General features: G+C 41.9%; 2 protein-coding genes across 3 annotated transcripts in view; one reads left to right on the forward strand and one right to left on the reverse strand.

Annotated features, from left to right (window-relative positions):
• Positions 1 to 2,822, reverse strand: part of LOC105071964 (putative serine/threonine-protein phosphatase 4 regulatory subunit 1-like) — a 50,614-nt gene extending 47,792 nt beyond the window's left edge. The window contains 2 exon segments of the mRNA XM_074347904.1: positions 2,572 to 2,616; positions 2,761 to 2,822. Of these exon segments, the coding sequence (XP_074204005.1) occupies positions 2,572 to 2,616; positions 2,761 to 2,821 (106 nt within the window). The 5' untranslated portion in view covers position 2,822.
• Positions 2,823 to 2,939: 117 nt separating this feature from the next.
• The window catches only part of RAB22A (RAB22A, member RAS oncogene family), a 49,996-nt gene continuing 29,472 nt past the window's right edge, over positions 2,940 to 23,463 (forward strand). Inside the window, exons 1-2 of one of the 2 annotated variants that reach the window (XM_074347493.1) lie at positions 2,940 to 3,266; positions 4,263 to 4,342. In XM_074347493.1, the coding sequence (XP_074203594.1) occupies positions 3,231 to 3,266; positions 4,263 to 4,342 (116 nt within the window). In that variant the 5' untranslated portion in view covers positions 2,940 to 3,230. The remainder of the gene's footprint in view (positions 3,267 to 4,262; positions 4,343 to 23,463) is intronic. The other variant, XM_074347492.1, reaches the window with a different exon arrangement.

Genomic DNA, 23,463 nt, shown 5'->3' on the forward strand with positions numbered 1-23,463 from the left:
GTACCACGCTAGATAATTTTCTTCACCTCTCTGAATCTCAGTTTTATCATTTGTGAAATAGGAATAATCCCACCTCCCTTTACAGAGAAGCAACCCTCAACACAGAATCAGAAAACCTTGTACGAACGCCTAGCAATAATGATGATGGTTAAAACAGTAATAATAAAATCACTGAATGTAACACTCATTATGCCAGGCACTGGGCTAAGATGTTTCGTGGGTACTGTTCCATCTAATCCTCGTATTAGTCCTATGAAGTATCACAATCCTTATGTCATTTTCCAGATAAAGAAGGTGAAAAGAGAGAGCAAGTGATCTGCTCACGCTGACACAGCTAAAGGCAGGAAGTGGGTCATAGGACCTCGTGGTTCTTGCTGTCAATCATGGCATGACGATGCCTCCCAAATACATATTTGGATAAATGCACAAGTGGGACCCAGGGCAGCATAAATAATTGGGGGGGGCCTCCTATTACAGTTATTAATTAGAACAATTATATTTAAAAGCCACAGGTACAGCGTCTGGAAGCCCCCATCCGTGCTCACAAAGGAAGCCTCAGGAGACTCCCAGAGTTGCCCCATGCACGGCATGGGGATGTTCAGGGCCAAAATGCTGGTTTCCCTCCTTATAGGGACAGCCGTCTGCTAAAGAGTATTTAAGGCATTCTTTATTACAAGTCTCAAACATTTGTACAAATAGGACCAAAGTAAAATCAGAAATATTTTTTCCTACATAATTTCCTTTCCTTTTTCGAACAGGAATGCAAAAAAGACAAAAGGAAGCTAGCCACCAGGAGAGCAGTCCAATGGCCTGCAGCCGCCATGCATGGACAAGCCCGACGTAGCCAAGTGGGTGAGGACGAGGAGGAGGACTGAGGCCCCAACCCAGCAGACTTCTTGGCCAACAGCCACATGAGTAAAGCTATTTTGGACCTTCTCACCTCCCCAGAGTTCAATGACAACACACGAAGCTTCTGTATCACACAGTCAATGCACAGAATTGTTAGAAATAACAAAATGCTGTTGATTTAAGCCACTAAGGTTGGGGGTGGTTTGTTAGGTAACTGAAGTAGCCAGAAGTCAGCTTTTCCAGCCAGGCCAATATCGAATCGATGAATGAGAGGTGCCTTAACAGCAGCTCACTGCTGTTTATCAAGAGAAATGCTACATTCCTTCCAGTCAAAGACACCATTGGCTAAAACAGTCAGTTCTGTAAACCCCAAGCCTACACTGTACCTTGCTCCACAGTGTTAAAAGAATGTTATGAATAATGATCACATTAATAACAATAATGGCAGCTAATCTTTACCAAATGTTTCTTATGTCCAAGGCTTCACACTAAATCTTTTATTATTTAACCTTCGCCAAGGCCTTTTGAGGTGGACCACTATATGTGCATTTTACAGATCAGGCCACTGAGGCTCAGTGACTTGGCCAGGATCACACAGCAGGTAAAGAGTTGCTCAGGACTTCACCCTCTGGCCATCTGACTCCAGAACCCAGGCTCTTAACCACTGACCCCTTCAAGTGTCATTCTCCTTTAATAAAATTGTCTCCTCCTAGAGATAATGTGTGTAACGGGTTTAAACTGTGCCTGACCTCTGGCATTTTCAGCAAACACCAGCTCCCATCAGTAGGAAACTTGTGATGGGTAAGGGTAACAGTAAGCCCCTGATTAAGGGTAGTTATTTTGATGGTTTGTACAGGCCTCCTTCACCAGCAGGCATCCTGGGGTTTGGTGATTTTCTGTTTACAAGTCTGCTTTCTCCCTGAACCATGAGCTCCCTGAGAGCGGGTCCTCGTTTCCGATTCATCTTTGTAGGTCCAGGGCTCCACACGTGGCCCCGCCCACAATAAGCAGGTGCTCCGTAATAAGCAGGTGCTCAAGAAATGTTTGTTGGATGGAAAGGAAATACTTCATTCACCACGAATGCGAACTTGCATTTCCAGGAACCTCTCCCTTAGCCATCAGTCTTTAAAGTGATTCTAAAGGAGAGGGCAGGAAGGGTCAGGGGAAGGAGCCCCACCCGGGAAATGCAGGTGCCAGTGGGCTCCTTGGGATGAGACGGAGCTGGGCTTGTGGCCAGGACACTTGAGAAGTCTGTGCAGCTCTGTGGTCGGCCACACGCAGAGAGAGTAGGATCTTTCAAACTCTTCAGCACTCTGAAAAGTCCCAGGGAAAAAGTGGAGACCCTAGGTGGAAAACCCCCCACCTCAATGTGGCCACGCCTCCACTTGCCCAGAATCACTAGGACTTGAGACTGGTCCTCCTCCTCCTCCTGGGCCTCCACAGGAGGAGGAGGAGGACGACGACGACGATAAAGAAAGTGACAGGAAGTCATAAGTATCCCAACAACAAAAATCCTCCCTGCGGTGGGGACAGCTCCCCATCCTCGGCCGCCCCTCCCAATGAGGAGGGGCCGCCACAAGTGATCAAGGCAGTTGGGGGGGTCCCACTATTCTGGTCCCAACAGGGAAAGCCCAACCTGTAGCTCCTACCCCCGCGTACCGTGCACCCGAATTCTGTAAGCGGCTCCCAGGGAGGGGAGGGGACGCCCCAACTGTTACTTACAATCTTCTAAGTCATCCTGCAAGTCCACAAAGTACAGGGGGATCTCTGAAAACCAAGAGACACACAAGAAGTTACGAGGGGGCTGCGGCAGACGGGCTCAGGGGCGTGGCAGGGGGGGGAGACCGGGGCTCTCGGGGTGGTCCCGGCTTAGGGGGGTGGGGGGCGCCCCGGGAGCTCGGCCCCACTCACCCGCCATCTTGGGATGGGCCTGGAGGCGGGGCCGGCGCGTGAGGGGCGGGGCCTGATGCATAGGGGCGGGGCCTGGGGCTCCGGGTCCCGCCCCTCGCCTCCGGTCCCGCCCCGTAGGCCCTGCCTCCTCGCGAGCCTAGCGGCGCCGGCCGGCCCCGCCCTCGCGGCGAAGGTGGCTGCCGAGGTGGGCGGGGAGGTCAGGTGACCGGATCGTCGTCCCAAGATGGCGGCAGCGGTGGCGCCCGGGAATCCGCTGCACCGTCCCGGCTGCTGAGGCGGACCCCTCGCGTCTGGCGACGGACGGGCCGGGCCGAGAGCCGGCGAACGGGCGGCCGCCGCCTCTACGGTCCCCGCAGCCGGGACTAGGCCGTGCGGCGGCGGCGGCAGCGCCGGGGGATGCTGGTGCTGGGCCGGGCCTCTCCCTCCTCAACTTAGGGCGGCGGCGGGCCCGCGCCCCTGGCTCCCGGGCCATGGCGCTGAGGGAGCTCAAAGTGTGTCTGCTGGGGGTGAGTGGCCGCGCGCCGGCCGGGAGGGCCGCGGGAGGCCGGGCGGGCCGGGGACCCAGGCGTGCCCACGTCCCCTCCGCCCCTTCCCCCAGCGTCGGTTCGGGACACCGCGTACCTGCCCCGGGACCCTCCCTCTAGACCCCGGGTCGTCCTGCTCACCTTACCGCACCCTCCCGAAGGTTTTCCGGGCAGGTGGGACCCAGGGGCCCTCCCCCTTGTCCCTCCCTGGATTCAAGGACTCTGCCTGTCCCCTAAAGGGTGAAGAGCCCTACCTGCCTCTCCATTGCATCTAGGTTAAGAGCAACTCTCAAATAGATTCCTATCCAGGTACTAGTTAGGAGTTGGCCAAGTGTTCCAAAGTAAATACAGTAACAGGTCTTTAGGTTTTACAAGCAGCATTAGTCTTCTTTCCTGTCTGCGTGGTGTTTTTGAACTTGTGGGATACTCCTGACACTTAAAGCAGAGTTACTTTCCTGGGGGCGACGTTCAAATCAGGAAGCGCCAAGACTAGTATGAAGCTTCAGCTTCCTGTCCTGTCCAGGCAGCTTTGCTGTTTGGAAGCATACTTTCTGAAGTTGACTCTTGCCCGAGTCGCTGCTTTAAATACTGAAAAAGATTTCCATAACTAGCCCTTCCCCTTCTCAGATAGGGTGGGGCTGAGATTTATCAGGGGTTACTCAGAAGTAATTCAAGAGTTCATAGTTTACTTAAACATGTTAGAAAGCAAGTGAGTGTCACTTTTCACACTAAGCAGAAAGTTTGGGTCTTTCAAAAGGTGCTAAGATCTCTTAAAAACTCAAAACCCCTCTCCTACGATACATGTTGAAATCTCCTCCACTGAATTTTTATGAAAACCTCTTTCATGTTCCTTAACTTTTAAAGTTTACTTATCTAGGATGATTTTTCTAAAATTCTTAAGGAATGGCACAAGGTAGTTTTTGGTGTCTGCAAGCAGGTAATTTTTTTTTCTTATTTCCCTGTCTCATTCTCTTTCAGGATACAGGTGTAGGTAAATCAAGTATTGTATGGCGATTCGTGGAAGACAGTTTTGATCCGAACATCAACCCAACAATAGGGTAAGAGGTTAAGTTTATTGAATATATATCTAAAGGTGTATTGAAAGTTCTTTCAAATAAAAAGTGTGGTATGGGGTAGGCGTCGCCATGTTAAATGCTAGTGAATTTGAAGACAGTGGTTCCCATCATCTCTGGAAGGACTTGAAACAAGACAGTGAGAACTGGAAGTGTTTTAGGAAAATTCTCTCTTGATTTGTGAGGAGGAAAAACTTCAAAATGAAAGTATGAATTAAAGTTTTACTTATTAGAAGATACCTAGTTAGACCTTGAAATAAGACGGAAGAAAACAGGTTTTAATACTTTTTTTTCCCCAGAATGTCAACTGACAGATGTTTTAGATGGTTTTAGTTCTTCTTGAAAAGTAGGTTGGGGTCTGAACTCTTCTCCCACATTCCTGCGCTGGTAATAATAATGAATTAAGAAATTAATGTCAAGATGTAAGATTTGGGGGGGTATCTGGTTCTTAGGGTAAGTGACAGACTGTAGGTTTTTGACTCTGTGAGAAAACTTTTCAGGGTATTTAAATATCATAATATTAACACTTTGTCTGTGAGAAGTTGTGTTTTATAGGTTTTAATACTTTGTTACATTTGTAAAACTAAATAGCTGCTATGCTATTTATATTGCAAACCCCCAAATAGTTTCTTCCATTTAAAGAAAGATTCTGCCTAATAGGGAAATATTTTACAGTAGCCACATGCACATTTGAAGGCATCAAGATGGAACAGTCACTTACTTTGTGAAATTAAATGCCTTTCAGTAGCCTTCAAGAAAGAACTGGGTCTGTCTACATGTTTAAAGTGTGAACTCATCCTCCTCAGGGCCTGCCTGTTATTACCTGCGTGAGGTGACAGGACAGGAAGTGACAGCAAGTAGTGTTGGTGACTCAGTGACTGACATGCCTCACCCTGAGCCAGTGTTGAAAACCCACATGCCACGGTGGTTAGAAGTGCTCGCTCGTGGTTAGAAGTGCTCGCTCGGAGAAGAAGAGGGGAAGATGAGGGGAAGGGGGAGGCGGTCCGGCTCTGGCAGTCATGCTGAGAGGCTTGTGGCCCTTTCCTGGGCGTCCAGCCCTCCCAGCCTGGCAGGTGCTGGGGTTCTTAACCTGCTCGAGTGAGTCTCGCTCTCTTCCCAACTAGTCTAGGCTGACATTTCACAGGAAGGAGGAACACGGGCTTTCCCATCACCTCCGCCCTGCCTGGTTTCTCTTTCCTTATCAGGTGTCTTCCTCCTTCCTGACCACCCACACCCACAGCTGAGCTCTGAAGACCCCCCTTCGTCAGGTCTCCCCTTTCTCCCCCAGCCCTGCCTTCTTGTCGGAACTTGCAAACCTGCTCCCAGTCTCCCGGCTCCACTAAGGCAGGTCTGTCCCCCAGGCCCGCCTTAAGGGCACATTGTGGAGCTCTCAAAAGAGAAGTTACCACTTCCTCTACTAACCCACTCTCCTGGACCCACTGCTGTCTGCATCCCACCCCCGCCATTCCACTGAAACCACCGTCCCTCGGCACCTGTTTCCATCTCATTGCTAAAGCCAGCAGCTTTTTTCTTTATTCGTTCGCTCATTGTGTGCCGACTGTCTGCCAGATGCTAGACTGGGTGCTGGTAATTTAGTCCAGGGCTCAGCAAGCCCTGGCCCTTTGGCCCGCCTCCTGTTTTGATAAAGTGTTATTGAAACAGTCACACCCTTTCCTTCACATACCATCTCCACTGCCTGCAGGCTGCAGTGGCGGAGTTGAAGAGTTGTGACCAAGACCCCTTTGTGGCCCGCAAAGCCAAAACTATTTCCTATTTGGACCTTTTCAGAAAAAGCTTGCCAATCCCTGATGTAGATAAACTCTGTTCCTGCCCTCATGGGTCTCACCTGGAAGGAAGAGAGAGCCATTCTGTAACTAACATACAGGAAGTGATGTATTTGACCATTTTCTGTGCTGCAAAGGAGAAATGTGGAGAGCGTGTAACCGGGGCCTGGCCTAGGCCTCAGAGGATTGACTGATTCCTCAGGGAAACTGTGAAGGTACAAGGCACTTGGCAGCCCTGACATTTAAGTTCTGAAAGATGAATGGGTTATATTTCGGTAATATAGATTAGGGGACCTGGCATGTTGGAGGGGTGGCCGGGAGGCTGGTGAGGCAGTAGGGCCAGGCCCTGGAGATCTTAGGGAGGCTCTGACATCGCTACTGCAGGACATCTTGGAGCGAAACCCCTGTCTTCCCTAGTTCTCTTCCTGAGTCCATGATTGTCCCGTGTCCACTGCTCACCTTACCGTTGTGATGGCGTTTAACTGTTTTCTCTGATCCTTCTTCCAGATTTTTTCATAACATGCATATACTGCTAATTCTTGATCCCTTTCTCTTCTTCGCCCCCTCCCTCCAATTTTAGACATTATCTGCTGCTTGTTTTCTTTGGAAAATGGGAATTCACTCATCCTGTTCTCCCACCTCCCTCTGCACGTCTGCTCTCCCTCCAGCTTTCCACGCAGCCTCTATCGCTAAGGTAGCGTTTAGAGTGCAGGCTCTTAAGCCTGGCTGGCTGCCTCTGCCTCCCAGGTCCAGCGCTCAGTTGCCCAAGGCCCTAAGCAAATTGTTTAACCTCTTTGTGACTAAATTTGCATAAAGTTGCAGCTTATTCTAGAGTTACGAAAATCAAGTTAAAGCACATAAAAATTACCTAGGATGATACTTGGCATGTGTAAGCATTTGCTGTTTCTTAGCAGTTATTTTTTTGGTAAACTTTGAACACTATGGTTTCTTTTATGTATTACGTTTACCTAATCAAATTAGTGTATATTGTTTTGTGTCTGCTGCTTTTGTTCAAACATTGTGAGAGTCATCCATGTTGTTTCATGTCGTACTCGTTTATACTTTTTCATCTCTGTATAGTAGGCATCCCATTGGGTAAATTTCTTCTGCTGTTGAACATTGTGGTTGTTTCTAGTTTGGGGCTCTTACAGATGATTCTGCCAAGAACATTTGTGTATGTGTCTTTTGTGCCCATATGCATGAAATTTCTTGGGGATGTTGGCAGTGGAATTCCTGGGTCAGAAGGAATATGCATCTTAACTCTAGTAGGTGTCTTCTGAAGTATTGTGCCAGTTTATATCCCTGCCAGCCGTGCACAGGAGTTCTAGTTGCTTCATATCCTCTGCATCACCTGGTGTTATCAGTCTTTTCATCTTAGCTATGTTGGAGGGTGGATGGTGGTATCTCATTGTGGTTTTAATTTGTTTCCCGTATGACTGAAGCTGTTGAACACTTTTCCATATGTTTATTGGTCATTTGGATATCAGCTTGTAAGAGTGTCTGTTCACTTTTCTGTTGGGTTGCCAGTCATATTCTTAGCGATATGTAGGTGTTGTGTATGTGTTCTGGACGCCAGTCATTCATTGCTTCTGGGGATTGCAGGTCCTTTCTTGCACTCTGTGACTGATCTTTGCACTCTCTGAAAGGATCTGTTAAGGAACTGTTGTTATGTTTAATGTAGTCCATTTGATCAATCTTTCCCTTTATGGTTAGTGCTTTTTATATCCTGTTTAAGAAACTTTGATTTACCAAGGTCATGGAAATACTGTCCTGTTATCTTGTAGAGATTTTGTTTCACTTCTCAGATTTAGATTTAAATTTTACCTGGAATTGAGTTCTGGATGAGACGTAAAAAAAGATTAAATTGTGGGGGAGGGGTTTGGGCTTTTTTAAAATTCCAACAGGGATATCAATAGCCCTCGTGCCCTTTTTTTTTTTAAAAGACCGCCTGCAACCCACTGCTCTATACTGAGCCACGATTGTCATAAATTGAGCATCTGTATTTATAGTGCCCTTTTTATGGATTTTTTTTTTATTATATTCCATTGATCTGTGTTTTTAATTGACTTAACTGAAGTTTAGTTTACATGCAATAAAATGCACTCAATTTTAGTGAACATTTTGATGAATTCTGACAAATTTAGACATTTGTGAGATCACCACCATGATCAAGATACAGAACACTTCCTCACTCAGTCTGTTCGCCTTTGCCCCGTCCTGTGTTCATGCCTGCCCCACCTCTGGCTCCAGGCCCGCTGGTGAGCTTTCTGTCACTATAGATTCTGTTTGTCTTTTCTAGAGTTTTCATATAAATGCAGCTACCACTTACGTACTTTCCTGTATCTAGATAATTTCTTGAGATTAATCTATATGATTGTGTACACTAGTAGTTCATTCCTTTTTAATTACTGAGTGGTATTCCATTGGTATACCACAATTTTTTTATTTATTCACCATTTAATGAACATTTGAGTTGTCTACAACTTTTTACTATTATGAGTAAAGCTGCTGTAAACATTTATGTGCACATCTTTCTATGAACGTATATTTTCTTCTGAAATTGCTAGGTCATCTGCTAAGTATATGTTTAATTCTGTAAGAAACTGTCAAACTGGTTTCCAAATTGGTTGGGCCATTTTACGTTCCCTCCGGTGATGTATGAAAGTTCTAGTTGCTCTCCATCCTTGCTGATGCTTTGCATTGTCAGCCTTGCATCTTAGCCTTTCTACCAAGTGCTTGGTGGTGTCTCACTAGGTTTAATTTGTGTTTCCCTGATAACTAATAATGTTGTGGATCTTCTTCATGTGCTTATTTGTGTCTGTTCAAATCTTTTCCCCATTTTTAATTGGGTTGTTTATCACTTCTCCCAGTCTACACCTTTTTATTTTGGAGTATCTTTTGAAGAGCAAAGATGTTTAATTTCAATCAAATCCAATTTACCGATTATTTTTGTGGTTCATGTTTTTTGAGTCCCATACATCCAAGGTCACAAAAATTTTCTTTTGTATTTCTTCTAAAATTTTTATAGCTTTATGTTTTAAATTTTGTTTTTATGATGTTTCTACTAGCTTTTGTTCACCATGTGAGAGAAGAGTTCGGGCTCTTTTTTTTTCATCTATCAATCCAGTCATTATGGCAACATTGGTTAATGTTGAATTCGGCATTCATTTAATTAAATTACCTTGGTACCTTTTTCCGAAATAAATTGATATATATGTGTGGGTTTATTTCTGTTCCATTCATCTATTTGTTTATCCTTGTGCCAGTACAATATATGGTTGCTTTAGATTCATAGCAAGTCTTGATATCAGCTAGTGTAAGTCATCTCATTGTGTTCGTGTTTTTCAGAACTGTTCGACTCCTCTAGGTCCTTTGCATTTGTTTAAATTTTAGAGTCACAATGTCTAATTCCTGAAAGAACCAGCTGAAATTTTGATTCGAAATATATTGAAGCTATTGATTAATCTGGGGAGAATTGACATCTTAACAGTGTTGCCTCTTCTTACCCGTAAACATGCTGTATTTCTCCACTATTTGAGATGTTTGACTTCTGTCAACACAGTTTTTCAGTTGTCACTGTGCAGTCTTTGTACAGGTTTTATTAAATTTATCCCAAAGTATTTTATGGGTTTTGATGATTTTAAGTGGAATTTAAAAATTTCAGTTGTTACTTATATATAGACATGAAGTTGACTTTTACATACTGACCTTGTGTCTTATGACTCTGCTAAATTTGGCTAGTTCAGGCACCTTTTGAATAGATTCTTTGGGATTTTCTTCGGTGCACAATCATGTCATCTGTAATAGACAGTTTTATTTCTTCTCTCTACTCTGTATGCCTTTTTTTTCTTATCACATGAGCTAGGACCTCCAGCACTTTGAGCAGTGGTAAGGCCAGTCATCTGTACCTTATTCCCAGTATTGTGAGGGAAAGCAGCCTGTCTTTTCCATTAAGATGGATGGCTGGTTAGGCTCTTGGTGTTTTTTGTAGGTGCCCCCTCCAGGATGAGAATGTTCTTGTCTTTCTCTAAATCAATGAGTTTTTGTTGTTTTTTTTAAATCAAGAAATTGTGTTGAATTTTGCCAAGTGGTTTTTTTTCATCTTTTAAGCTGTTCTTACACTTTTTCTTTCTCAGTCTTAAAATAGTGAATTACAACAGTCAGTACTAAAATAATTAAACCAATGTTGCATTCCTCAGATAAATTTCACTTGCTTATTGTGCATTTTTTAATACGTTACTGAATTTGATTTACTAAAATTTTGCTAAGGATTTTTGCCTCCATGTTCATGATGGACATTGATATCTGTAGTTTTCTGTAATATCTTTTTCTAGTTTTGGTATCAGAGCCTCATAAAATAAGTTGGGAAGTGTTTTCTCTTCTACTTTTGGGGAAGAATTCAGGTAGAACTGGCATTTCTTCCTTAAAGTTTTGGTGTAATTCACAAATGAAGCCGTATGAGCAAAGAGTTTTCTTTGTCAGAAAAATTTTAACTACAGATTCAGTATCTTTAATAGAAATGGGCTATTCGTTTCTTCCTGAATAAGCTTTTGATAGTTTGTGTTTTTCAAGGAATTTGTCCATTGTAGCTGTTTTCTAATTTATGGGTATAAAGTTGTTCATAATATTCCTTTAGTATCCTTTTAATGTCATTTGGATCTGTCCAGCTATAAGTTTACCAATGGTCTTCGCAAAGAACCAGTTTTTCTATTTCGTTAATATTTCACTATTTTCTTTTTCATAATTTTTGCTTTTATCTTCATTTTTTTCCTTCCTTTGCTTATTTTGGCTTAATTTCTTTTTTTAGTTTTTTAAGGTGGAAGCTTATAATATTGGGGTTTTTTTTAATGCCTTTAATTTCTGTGTGTGTGTGTGTGTATATGGGGGGGCAATTAGAACTATAAATTTTCCTGTGAGTACTGGTTTGAATGAATCCCACAGGTTTTGACATAGTGTGTTTTCATATTTGTTTAGTTCAAAGTATTTGTTTCGCTTGTGACTTATTTGACCTGTTGGTTGTTTAGAAGTATGTTTTCTAACTTCCACTTATTCAGCGATTTTCCAGAAATTTTCAGTTAGTGTTGATTTCTAATTTAAATCCATTGTGGTCAGAGAGCATATTCACTTATTATTTCAAACGTTTTACATTTAACATTTGTGTCATGGCCCAGGATATGGTCTTCAGGAATGTTCCACGTGTGCCAGAGAAGAATGTGTTCTGTTATTGTTGTGTGGTATGTTCTGTAAATGTTAAAGAAATCAGCTTGGCCAGTAGCACTGTTCATGTCCTCTGTATCCTTACTGATTTTTCACCCTTTTCATTTGAAGTGAAAAAGATGTCTGAAATCCAACCCTAATTGAAGATTTGTCTCTTTCTGTGTTTAGTTTAATCAGTGTTTGTTGTATTTTGAAGCTCTTATTATTGGCTGTATCTTCATGTTGCATTGTTATTTTTCTTGATAACTTGACCCCTTCGCCATCGTGAAATGTCCCTCTTTTCCCCCTGGCAACAGTCCCAATTCTGAATTCTACTTGGTCTTGTATGAATCCGGATTCCTCAGCTCTGTTGGTTGGTGTTTGCATATAATGTCCCATCCATTTACGTTTAACCAGTTTATATCCATATATTTAAGTGGGTTTCTTACAGACAACATCATGGGTCCTGCCTTTTAACTGGAGTGTTTACACCTGTGCTGTCCAGTGCAGTTGCCAGTAGCCACATGTGGCTATCTGAATTTCAGTGAAAATCAAAATTCAGTTCCTCAGTCACGCTAGCTACCTTTCAAGTCCTCATGGTAGAAAGCTCCATTGTATAGTATTGATTAGGCCATTTTTATTTATTATAACTATCCATATGGTTTGGCTTAAATCTACCATCTTGCTGTATTTTTCTACTTGCCCCATATTAATGGTTCCATTTTGTCTCCACTGTTGACTTGTTAGCTGTACGTCTTCATTTTATTATTTTAGTGGTTGTGCTAAAATTTACAGTGTCTTTCTTTAACTTACCAGCTTACTTTCAAACAATATGCAATTTCACATGTAGCCTAAGAACCTTACAAGAGTATATTTTCATTTCCCCTCTCTCATCCTTTGTTATTATTGTCACATATTTTACTTCTACATCTTATAAAATCTACAGTGCACTTACTATTTTGTGCCTTAGTCAGTGATCTTTTAAAGAGTCTTTTTTTCTGGGTTCTTGTGCTGGTGTCACAGCTTCTTAATTCCTGCATCTTTGTAATAAGTCTTAATGTCCAGTGATGTGAGGGCTTCTGTTATTCTTCAAGAATTCCTTGTCTGTTCTTGGCCTGTTACATTTCCATATAAACATTAAATATCATCTTTCCATTTACACACACACCAACCCACTAATGCCCACTGTGTTTTTGATTGGCATTCCATGGAATTTACAGATTGGTTTGGAGAGAAGTGACATCTGTATAATATTGAATCTTCTAATATATGAACATAGATTATTCTTCCATTTGTTAGCTTCTTTATTTTATCTCAGTATTTTTTTCTGCTTTTCTGTGTAGTGGACTTGTACGTCTTTCGTTAGATTTAATAGAAAGGGTTTGATGTTTCAGTGCAGTTTTATGCTGTTAATGTGCTAAATGGTATTGCTTTGAAATATCTCTACTTATAATTCTTAAACCTTTTATGTGCTTTATTGAATTGCATAGGATCACCAGTATAATGTTGAATAGAAATAATGGTACTGGGTATTCTTACTTATTCTGATCTTAGCAGAAAAGCTGTTACTGTCGTACCACTAAATATGTTTGCTGTAGGTATTCTGTACATACCCCTTATCACATTGCAGAGTGTCCTCCTTTTCATCATTTGCTGGGATTTTTTTTTTAACATGAATAAGTGAAATTTACCGAAAGATTTTTCTACATCTATTGGCTTGATCATGTAGTTTTTCTCTTTTATGCTGTCAATGTGGTAGATAACAATGTTGAATTTTCATGGAATAAATGCACTGAGATCGTGATACATGATTCTTTTTATAGATCACTGGCTTTGCTTTACTGTTACTTTTCAGGACTTCTGTGTATGTTTTTAAGTAAGATTGTTAAGTAATACTCCATTTTATAATGTGCATGTCAGGTTTGGTGTCAAGGTTTTGCTTCCCTTATGAAACTAGTTGAGATACTCTTCTGTGGAAGAGTTTGTATAAAATTGCTCTCATTTCTTCTTTAAATGATTAGTGAAATTCATCATTGATGCCATCTGGGCTTCAAGTTGACCCTGTGTATTACAGTTTAAGGAGTCAATTTCTTTCATAGTTTATTCATTTTCAGATTTTCTGTTTCTTGTATTGATTTTGATAGATTGTGGGTTTGTTTTTTTTAAACATTTTGACTTTTTCATATACTTTTCCTGATTTATTGGCAAGATGTTAAGACTTTATGCTTTTTACATTTTACAATATATCCCTTTTACATTTCTACTATTAGTTTTGCCTTTGATCAGCTCTACAGTATTTCTACTTTATTTCATTAATTCCTGCTCTTATCTTTAGTTTCTGTCCTGTTCAATGTGCTGTTCTTTTTCTACCTTCTTGAAATAGGTGATTATATCACTGATTTTCAGTCCTTCTTTTCAGTTATATTCCCTTTATTTTAAAACTTTGACCATGGCTTTTGCTGGATCCAACAAGTTTTTATATATCATCATTTCATGATCATTCATTTCAAAATATTTTCCAATTTCTCTTATTATTTTATCTTTGATCCAAGTGTTGTTTAGATGTGTTTCTCAGTTTCCAAAGTTAGGGAAATTTTCTAGTTAACTTTTTGTTAATGATTACTGGCATAACAATATTGAGGTGAGAGAACATTTTGTATGATTTAAATCCTTTAAAATCTGATACAGTTTGCTCTGTGGCCCAGCATATGTTGATTTGGGTAAATGTTTCATAAGTGTTTGAAAAGATTGTGCACTCTGCGACTCTGAGGTTCCATGTTCTGTGAAAGGAATTAGGTCAAGTTAATTAATTGTGGTATTCATTTCTTCTGTTATCCTCGCTGGCTTTTTGGCCTACTCAGATCCATGAGTTACTAGAGACTTGGGAGTTAAAAATCTCCCAATATTTGTCTATTGTAAATGGAGTTGTAATTTTTAAGTTTATTTACAGTTAATTGTTACGTGTAATAGATATACCATTGATTTTTGTATATTGACCTTGTATACTTTAACCCTGTTAAATTTATTCTAACAGCTATCTTGTAGAGACTTTAGGGTTTTTTATATACATGATTATGTTGTCTGAGAATAAAGTCAGTTTGATTTCTTCCCTTCCTTTTGGTTTTTTCCATACCTTGCTTCGTTGGGTAGGACCTCCAGTACTATTGAATAAAAGTGGTGACCAATGTCCTTGCCTTTTCCCACTCTTAGTGGAAAAACATTCAACATTATACTATCAAGTATGATGCTAGTCATAGGTTACCCATTATTAAGATAAGAAAGCTGCTTTTTTCTCATTTGCTGAAAGTTTTTAAAATCAAGAATGGTCCTTGAATTTTGTCTTAATTCTTTCCTGCATCTATTTAGATTGATAATAAGGTTTATCTCCTTTTTTGGTTAATATTGTGGATAACTGTATTCTTTATAAATTGCTGAGTAATAAATCATCTCAATACTTAGCTGCTTGAAACAACAAACATTTGTTCTCACATTTCCTATGGGCCAGGAGTCAGAGTGCCTTAGCTGGTATGATTGTGGCTCAGGGTCTTGTGGTGTTGCAGTTAAGGTGTCCCTGGGGCTGCAGTCATTTGAAGGCTTGACTGGGGCTGAAGGATCTGCTTCCGAGATGGTGCACTCACATGGCTGTTGGCTGGAGGCCTCATTTCCTTACATCTTCACCGGATGGGCCTCTCCACAGCGCTGTGTGAGTGTCCTCACAACAAGGCAGCTGACTTTCCCTAGGGCAAGTGATCTGAGGGAGAGCAAGGAAGAATCTGCAGTATCTTTTATGACCCTTAGAAGGGAGTTACTAAGCCCATCCCAAATATGCAGGGTATGGAATTAAGCTTCACTCTTGAAGGGAAGAATATCAGAAAACAAAAAAATGAACTTGTTCTATAACCACAGTTACACCAATTGAATTCCAAAAGTTTAATCATCCTTACTGTATCTAATCGTAGATAAACATCAAACTCAAACTGAGAAACATTTTACAGAATGATGGGCTGATAGTCTTCAAAAGTCTCAAGGTCTAAAAAGTCAAGGATAGACTGGGAGGCTGATCTAGGTTGAAGGAGAAGGAAGAATCATGACAGCTAAATACAGCATGTGTTCTGAGCTGGATGTTTTACCAAAAAGGATATCATTGGGACAATTGGCAAAACTCAGATGGCTTCTGAGGAATGGATGATATTAATGTGTCGGTGTTAATTTCACAGATTCCGTTGTCTTATTCTGTGTGTGCAGGAGGAAATGTCCACAATATTCAGAGGTAATGAGGCGGCTTACTCTCAAATGGGTCAGGATAAATAAATTCTCTACTTGTAACTTTTCTCTAAATAAAAGACTGCTTCCAAAACAATTGTTTTTAACGATGGCTATTTTACTGTAAGGAAACACAGTAAAAGACAACCAACTTTCCCCCGCTAATGTCATTAAAAGACAGCTGGCTGTTGGGTGCAGAACACTGCAGCACTGAGCACTGACGCCCTCTGCCCGTCACCCCGCCTCTGTGAGCCTGGGCCGCCCTGCTTTCCTGGCGTGGGGACTCCTTGTCTTGGTCAGCCTCTGATACCTCACTCTGGGCCACCCCATCCCCCAGCCATGTGTACCCACCTGCTTGGCCCACCTAGTGGCTGACATGAGATTGAATAATTATTCAGAGCAGGAAAAAAAGGAGGAAGTGCAAAAATCACTTCTTTTTATTTTACACACGTATTACCATTTCCACTGCTCTTCAGTCCTTCCTGTGGAATTGAGTCCTCGTCTGACGTCATTCCCTTCAGCCTGAGAACCGCCTCAGCGGTCCGTGAACTCCCGGCTGCGGGTGCCGATGCCCTCGGGTTCTGCTTATCTGAAAAGGACAGTATTGCATCCGTACTTCCGAAGGATATTTTTGCTAGATAAAGTTTTCTGGATTTTTTCTTCTTGTTTTTTGTTTGTTTTGCGCAACAAATGATTTGATGTTTGAACACATTCGGACATGAGTACACAACAGGTGTAGTTAACATGCATCACCGCACACAGTTTTTTTCTTGTGATGAGAACATTTAAGACTTGCTCTCTTAGCAGCTTTCAAATACGTAGTAGTATTAACTATAATCACCATGTTGTACATGAAGCTGGCGAAGGTGACCAAAGGTACATCCTTCCAGTTATGACTTGGAGGAGTGGTGTACAGGCACACTTTCTTTCTTTAGGCATTTGAAATACATTGTTCTGTTCCAGTCTCCATGGCTCCTGCTGAGTGGTCTGTTGTCATCCTTAACATTGTTCCCCTAGATATAAGGTAACTTTTTATTATCTGGCTGCTTTTGAGGGCTGTCTTTTGTCTTCAGCAATGCACTGTAATATGCTCGGTGCTTAATATACTTTGGGTTCACTTAGTTGCTTGGTTAGAAATAGGATGTTTGGGACATTTTCAGCCATTTAAATATTTTGTCTACCCTATTCTCTTCCTCTACCTGCAGGATTCCAGGTGCACGTGTATTGATACTCTCAGATATTATCTCACAGGTGACAGAGGCCTGGATTTGGTTTGGTTTTTCCATCCTTTTCTCTTTACTTAGGATCATATTATTTCTACTGATGTCTTTACAATTGATCCTTGACTTTCCTACTGACCCTTTCCTCTCCTGTTCAGCACATCTAGTGTATTTTTTTTCACTTCAGATACTATCTTTAATTCTAGAATTTTTGTTTGGTTGTTTTTTTATATTTTACATGCTTATCTGTTCACTCAATATGACCCTTTAAGTCCTGATTATATTTATAATAGCTTTTATTTTATTTTTTAAACATTTTTTATTGAATTATAGTCAGTTTACAATGTTGTGTCAAATTCCAGTGTAGAGCACAATTTTTCAGTTATACATGAACATACATATATTCATTGTCACATTCTGTTTCACTGTGAGCTACCACAAGATCTTGTATATATTTCCCTGTGCTATACAGTATAATCTTGTTTATCTGTTCTGCATATGCCTGTCAGTATCTACACATTTTGAACTCCCGGTCTGACCTATCTGCTAATGCCAACGTGTGAATCAGCTCAGGGTCTGTTGCTGTTTACTCTTTTTTCTCTTGATCTTGGGTCACATTTCTTTGTGTATCTAATAGTTTTTAATTATTATTGTATATTGGATACTGCAGAAGATACATTGTAGAGATTTGAGATTCTCTTTACGTTCTGAGGAGCACTAAGTTTTGTTTTAGCAGACAGTTAAACGATGGGCTAATACCTTGAACTTGTGGAAGCTTGCTTTTACACTCTGTTAGAGTGTTTCCTTTAGCCTCGTGGCAAATCCTTATTCCTAGAACACGGTCTTTACTTCTAAAGACCTCTCTGGGTTTTCATTCAAGATGTTCCCGGGGCCCTGTAACTTGGCAGGATTCAGACTTCCAGCTCCCTTTCCTGCAGTTAGCAGCAGCTGAAATCTCCACTCAGCTTTTTTCAGCCTTCCAGTGTTGCTGTCCTGGGAGTCTCCCTCGTGCATGTGTGGTCTCGAAGTCACCGTGGGTTGAGAGGACTTTATGCATAGATTTGAGGCTCCTTCTCCAGCTCTTTCCTGTCCAGGCATTCCCTCACTGTCTCCGGCCACGCGGGCAGCCCAGAACCTCATCCTCCGGCCAGCGGCGCTGCTTTGCGGCTTGAGTTTGTGAGTTCCTTCCGGTGCGGGCTCCCGCCGCTGGGCTGGGCCCGGAGCTCCCCAGCTTTGACTTTCCCTTTGAGTATTTCATTATTTCACATGTAATATAATTACTGATGTCTTTATGTTTAAACACTAGAATTTTACACTTTGCTTTTTATTTACCCTCTTTGTTCTGTGTGTTTGAATTTTGTTTTGTTTTTAATGCTATATTTCCCCCTTTGTTATCTTGGTAATTATGCATTCTTAATTGTTCTTTAAGTGTTTACTCTAGAAATTACCTTATGCATCCTTGACTTATTCAAGTCTAACTTTCACCACATTCCAACAACGCGAGGCTCTCAAGATCCAGTTGTTTCCTGCATTTTATGCTCTCACAGTGCATTTTCATTCTAGACCTCGCAGGACATTTATTACTGTTACACAGTCAACATTCCTGTCAGTTTTCTCCACGTGTTTACTCCTCCCATTGCTTTACATTCCTGCCCCCATTTCTGACCTTCCATCTGGGATTATTTACCTCATTCTGAAGAACACTGTTTCTTATTTCCTTTTGTATACTCTTCTGGTGCTGGACTATCTGTCTGAAAAATGTCTTAACTTTATCTTTTTTATTTAATGTTGAGCTTTTATTTATATACAGTACAATGTGTGGTTCAGTGAATATTTACTTGTTCTTGTTTAAGTACCATTAAGTCACAGAACATTTCCATTCCCCAGAAAGCCCCTTCCTTGTGTATCCACCCAATCACATTCTGACTTCTATCACCAGAGAGTAGATATGTGTGGGTTTGGGGGGCTTTTTTAAATGATTGGGGGGGTGATTAGGTTTATTTATTTATTTAGAGGGAAGTACTGGGATGAACCCAGGACCTTGTGGAGGCTAGGCTATTGCTCTACCTCTGAGCTATACCCTGCCCCTAGTTATGTGTGGTTTTAAACTTCATGTAAATGGAGTCGTCTTATATGTACTCATTTATGCTGCGTTCTTTTGCTCAAAATACTGGTTTTCGAGATTCATCTGTGTTTTTGCATATATCTTTGTTCGTTTTTATTACAGAGCAATATCGTGTTGTATGCATATACCACAGTTTGTTTATCTAGTCTTCTATTGCTAGAGCCCAGTTTGGAGCTGTCGTGAATAAAACTGCTGTGTGCACATGTGCACACGTTACTCTTGAGTATGTACCTGCGCGTGGAGTTTCTGGCTGACAGGCATGTTTGTTGTCTCTCGTGTGACAGGTTACCCCAAAACTTAGCAGCTTAAAACAACAATGAACACGTATTGTCTCACACAGTTTTTTGTGGGTCACGAATTCAGAAGCAGCTTAACTAGGCGATTCTGGCTGCTGCCCTGTTGACCTCTCCCTAGGGCTGCTTGAGTGTCCTCACAGCATGGGAGCCGTCTGCCTCATCACGGATAATCTATCCATGGGAGCCCAAGATGGAAGCCACAGTGTCTTTATGACCTCACTTCTCATTTCCATAATCTCCTCCTGGTTACACGGGTCAGCTCTCTTCACTGTGGGAGGGGACTGCACGAGGACATAAATGCCAGGAGTGAGGATCCTTAGGGCCATCTTGGATGCTGGCTGCCAGCATACGTTTTAAGGCGTGTTTATCCTTACGAGAACTTGCTGTTTTCTGAAGGAGCTGCACACACTTTTCCATTCCTACCAGCAATCCATGAAGTGTCCCTTTGCTCCACGTCGTCAACAGCTGTTTTTAATTTTAGCTGTTTTGGCAGGTCATAATCATTTTTGAGGTCTGTTTTCATTGGACCTAGAATTCTTGGTTTTCAGTTATTGTCTTTCAAACCTTTGAAAATATGTATGCCATTTTTTTATGACTTCATCTGTTTTTATTGAAGTCAGGTGTCGGTCTTGCTCTCTTGATGTTAGTATGTCGTTTTTCCCTCTGAGGGCCTTCAAGATTTCTTTTTCATCATTGGATCTCAGCAGCCTTACTGTGATGTGCCTGGGTGAGATTTTTGTTGTATTCATCCCGCTTGGGTTGCTTGTATTTCTTGAACCTGTAGTTTGATGTCTTTCAGGTTGGAAAATTCTCAGCCGTTGTCTCTTCAATACTGCTCTTGCTCCATTTTCTCTCTCGCATTCTCAGGCTGCTGTTACATACACGTTAGAAGTTTTACATTTTCTGTATCTCTTACACTCTTTCCCATCATTTCTTCCTCCATGCTTTAGACTAGGCATTTTCTTGTAGCCCTTCATCCAGTTCTTTAATCACTTTTTTCAACTAATTCTAACCTTATTTTAAACCTATCCATTAAGTTCTTTATTCTAGTTATTATTTTTCTGAAGTTCTGGAATATCCATTTGGTTTTGTTTGTTTTGGATTCCTTTTCTCTGCTAAGATTACCACTCCAGTCACTATTACCACGCAGTGTTTTTTATCTTCATACTAAGTATTAAAATTGATAATCATTTATCTATTTATTTATTTACTTACTGTCTGTCCCCACCACCACTCTAAGTTCTGTGAGAAAGGGAACCTTATCTGAAATGACCACAGACATATCCCAGTGCTAGCCCATGGTTATGTGCTCAATAAAAAATTGTTCTTTAATTAGGAGATGTTTCCAGTTGTAAACATCATTGTCTCTGTGTACCAGTCTCTCATTCATTTCAGATCCTCCTCTCATCAGCTTCTGCCCTACTGTTCCACTGAAACCAGTCATAGGGTTTAACATCAACTTGTGAGTGACAAAGTGTAATCCATTTTATTATATTTGTTCTCTCTACAAGTTTCTGGCATTATTTTGATGTTCTTTTTTTTCCTGCAAAGCCTGCCCCTAAAATATTGAAGCAGTGAGAATTTCTTCCACAGCCCTGTGTCTTCCCAGGTGATTTCATTCATGCTCACAGCCTTGAGGGCCATCTTCTGCAGTGACTGCAGATGACTGCTGTGTCACTGAGAGACCCTTGGGAATCCACACACCTGCCACTGACTCCTCCCATCCCCAGAGACCCCATCCTTTCTCGTCAATAGGTCCACCACTGAGCGTGCATTGGTACAACCACTGTGAGGTTCGGGGAGTGGTAATAGTGTTGTTCATCTTTTATGCTTTAAGTATATCATCTAATCCCTAAAACAACTCTGTGTACTTTCAATTCGGATGTAGAAAGTCACAAGATCCTCATCCAAAAAAGCAAAACAAGCAAGCTAAGGTTTTAAAAGCCCGTTGGACATCTGCACTCACAGAGAAACCTAAACGCACTGAACGTCAGTGGGTGACAAGCCACTCACAGGAGAGGAGTGATCCTCGGCCGCCCTCCTTCCCTGCGGAGTTGGGATCGGGAGACACCGCCATGGTGGGGCCCTCAGGCTGTCAGCTGTGGATGCTCAAGGCAGCAGGTGACTCAGGAGACCCTCTCTGAGGGAGTCCCCGCCTTCACTGGACATGGGGCGACAGCAGCCAGCACACAGGGTCCAGGGTGGGACCTGGCAAGCCCGGAGAGTGCCGCAGAGTCTTGATCATGTTTGCTGATCCTCCCTCTTCTGTGTCCAGTCAGCCGTGAAGCTCATCTGATAAAATTTGTATTTCAGGTCAGGTCAGTGGAAAGTATCCAAACTGAAACACAAAGGGAAGAGAAGAGTTACCAACAGCAGCGAGAGGACGCGTGAGACCTGGAGGGCATTATCAAGGCAGGCTCACTGTAACTGGTTTCACTTCTGACACTTCTTCCACCAAAAGTGAGGGTTTTTTCCACATTAGCAGTCAGCTCTCCAATGCTCCAGAAAACCACTGGGCGTCCTTCAATTCAGTTCAGTTTTGACACTAACTTCCCAGTTATATCAGACTTCACAGGTTCAGGGCTCAGTCCCACGAGCCTGTCAGCTCTTCCAATGATGGTCACCAGTGTTGAGAACCAGGGTACCCACACTTCTGTCTGATGTGGCTATAAAGTTGACAGTTCCCAGACACACCTACCCCAGTGCCCTTTTGAGGTTCAGTAATTTCCGAGAATAGTTCACAGAACTCAGGAACATGCTTTGCTTACATTTACTGGCTTATGATACAGGATACAAATGAACATCCAGGTGAAGAGGTCCATAGAGGTAGAAGGGTCCCAGGGAGCTTCTGTCTCGTGACATTGGGGTATGCCACCAACCCAGAAACTTCACACCCCATCGTTAAGGCCTTTTTATAGAGGCTTGATTACTGTTGGCTGACTGAATAACTCATCTCTCCCTGGAGGAGGAGGGTAGGGCTGAAAGTTCCAACCCTCTAATCAGATTTGGTCTTCCTGGTAACTGGCCCTCCCACCCCCCGTTCTGGAACTATCTAGGAGCCTGCCAGGAGTCACCTCGTCTGAGCAAAAACCACTCCTCTCACTCAGGAATTCTAGGAGATTTAGGAGCTCTGTGTCAGGACCTGGGAACAAAGGGCAAGTATGTATTTTTTATTATGCCACACCTACATGCTCATCATTGGCATCCCAGGAAGAAAGGAGAAAAAGAATGGAACAAAATAAATAATTCAAGAGATAAAGGACAAGAGCTTCCCAAAACTAATAAAAGTGATCAAGACGCAAATCCAAGAATATCTCCAAACTCTAGTCAGGATAAATACAGAACAAACTGTAGCCTAGATGTGCTGTAGTCAGATTGCTGGAAACCAAAAATAAAGAGCAAGTCTTAAATGCAATCAGAAGGCTATTAAAAAATACTTGTATACAGAAGAACCGTAGTAAGAACGACCACTGACTTCTCAGCAGAAACACTGGAGTCCGGAAGCCAATACGGCATTTTCAACGTAGTAGATACAAGCAGGGAGAAAGCAGAACTGCCAGGCAAGAACTCTGTATCAGGCAAAAATTTTCTTCAAAATGAAGGTGAAGGGGTGGGTATAGCTCGGTGGTAGAGTGCATGTTTAGCACTCAGTCCCCAGTGCCTCCATTTAAAAAGAATTTTTAAATTTAAAAAAATGAAGGTGAATTAAAGACATTCTCAGACAAAAGTTTAAGAGAATTTGCCTACAGCAGACCCATGTCATAAGAAATACTACAAGACATTCTAAAAAGACTGTTGGCTTTTAAAACAAAAATAACAATCAGATTATTGTGTTTATTACATATGAAGAAGTTAGCTATAAGGCAGCTGGAGTACAGTGGGTGCGAGAGGAGCACGTGGAGTTCGACTGTCATCTGCCTTACAGCATTCATGAAATAGCATCCTAGTACGTGGACATTTAAAGACACGTGCTGTAATCTCTAGAGAAACCCTGGGAAAAATAGACATAACACAAAGAGGTATAGCTAAAAAGTCAACGCTAGAGAGAAAAACAGAATACTAAAGTAAGCGTGGTTTATCCAAAAGAATGCAGACACGGAGGAGCAAAGAAGCAACAAATAACAAAATGGGAAACTTAAAACCAGCCATGTGAGTAACTGCATTGAATGCCAGTTTTCTTATCTCTAGCGGTCACATATTTTACAGACTCCATAGGTCATAC

This window comes from Camelus bactrianus, chromosome 19 (genome assembly GCF_048773025.1).
Source record: "Camelus bactrianus isolate YW-2024 breed Bactrian camel chromosome 19, ASM4877302v1, whole genome shotgun sequence".
NCBI lineage: Eukaryota > Metazoa > Chordata > Mammalia > Artiodactyla > Camelidae > Camelus > Camelus bactrianus.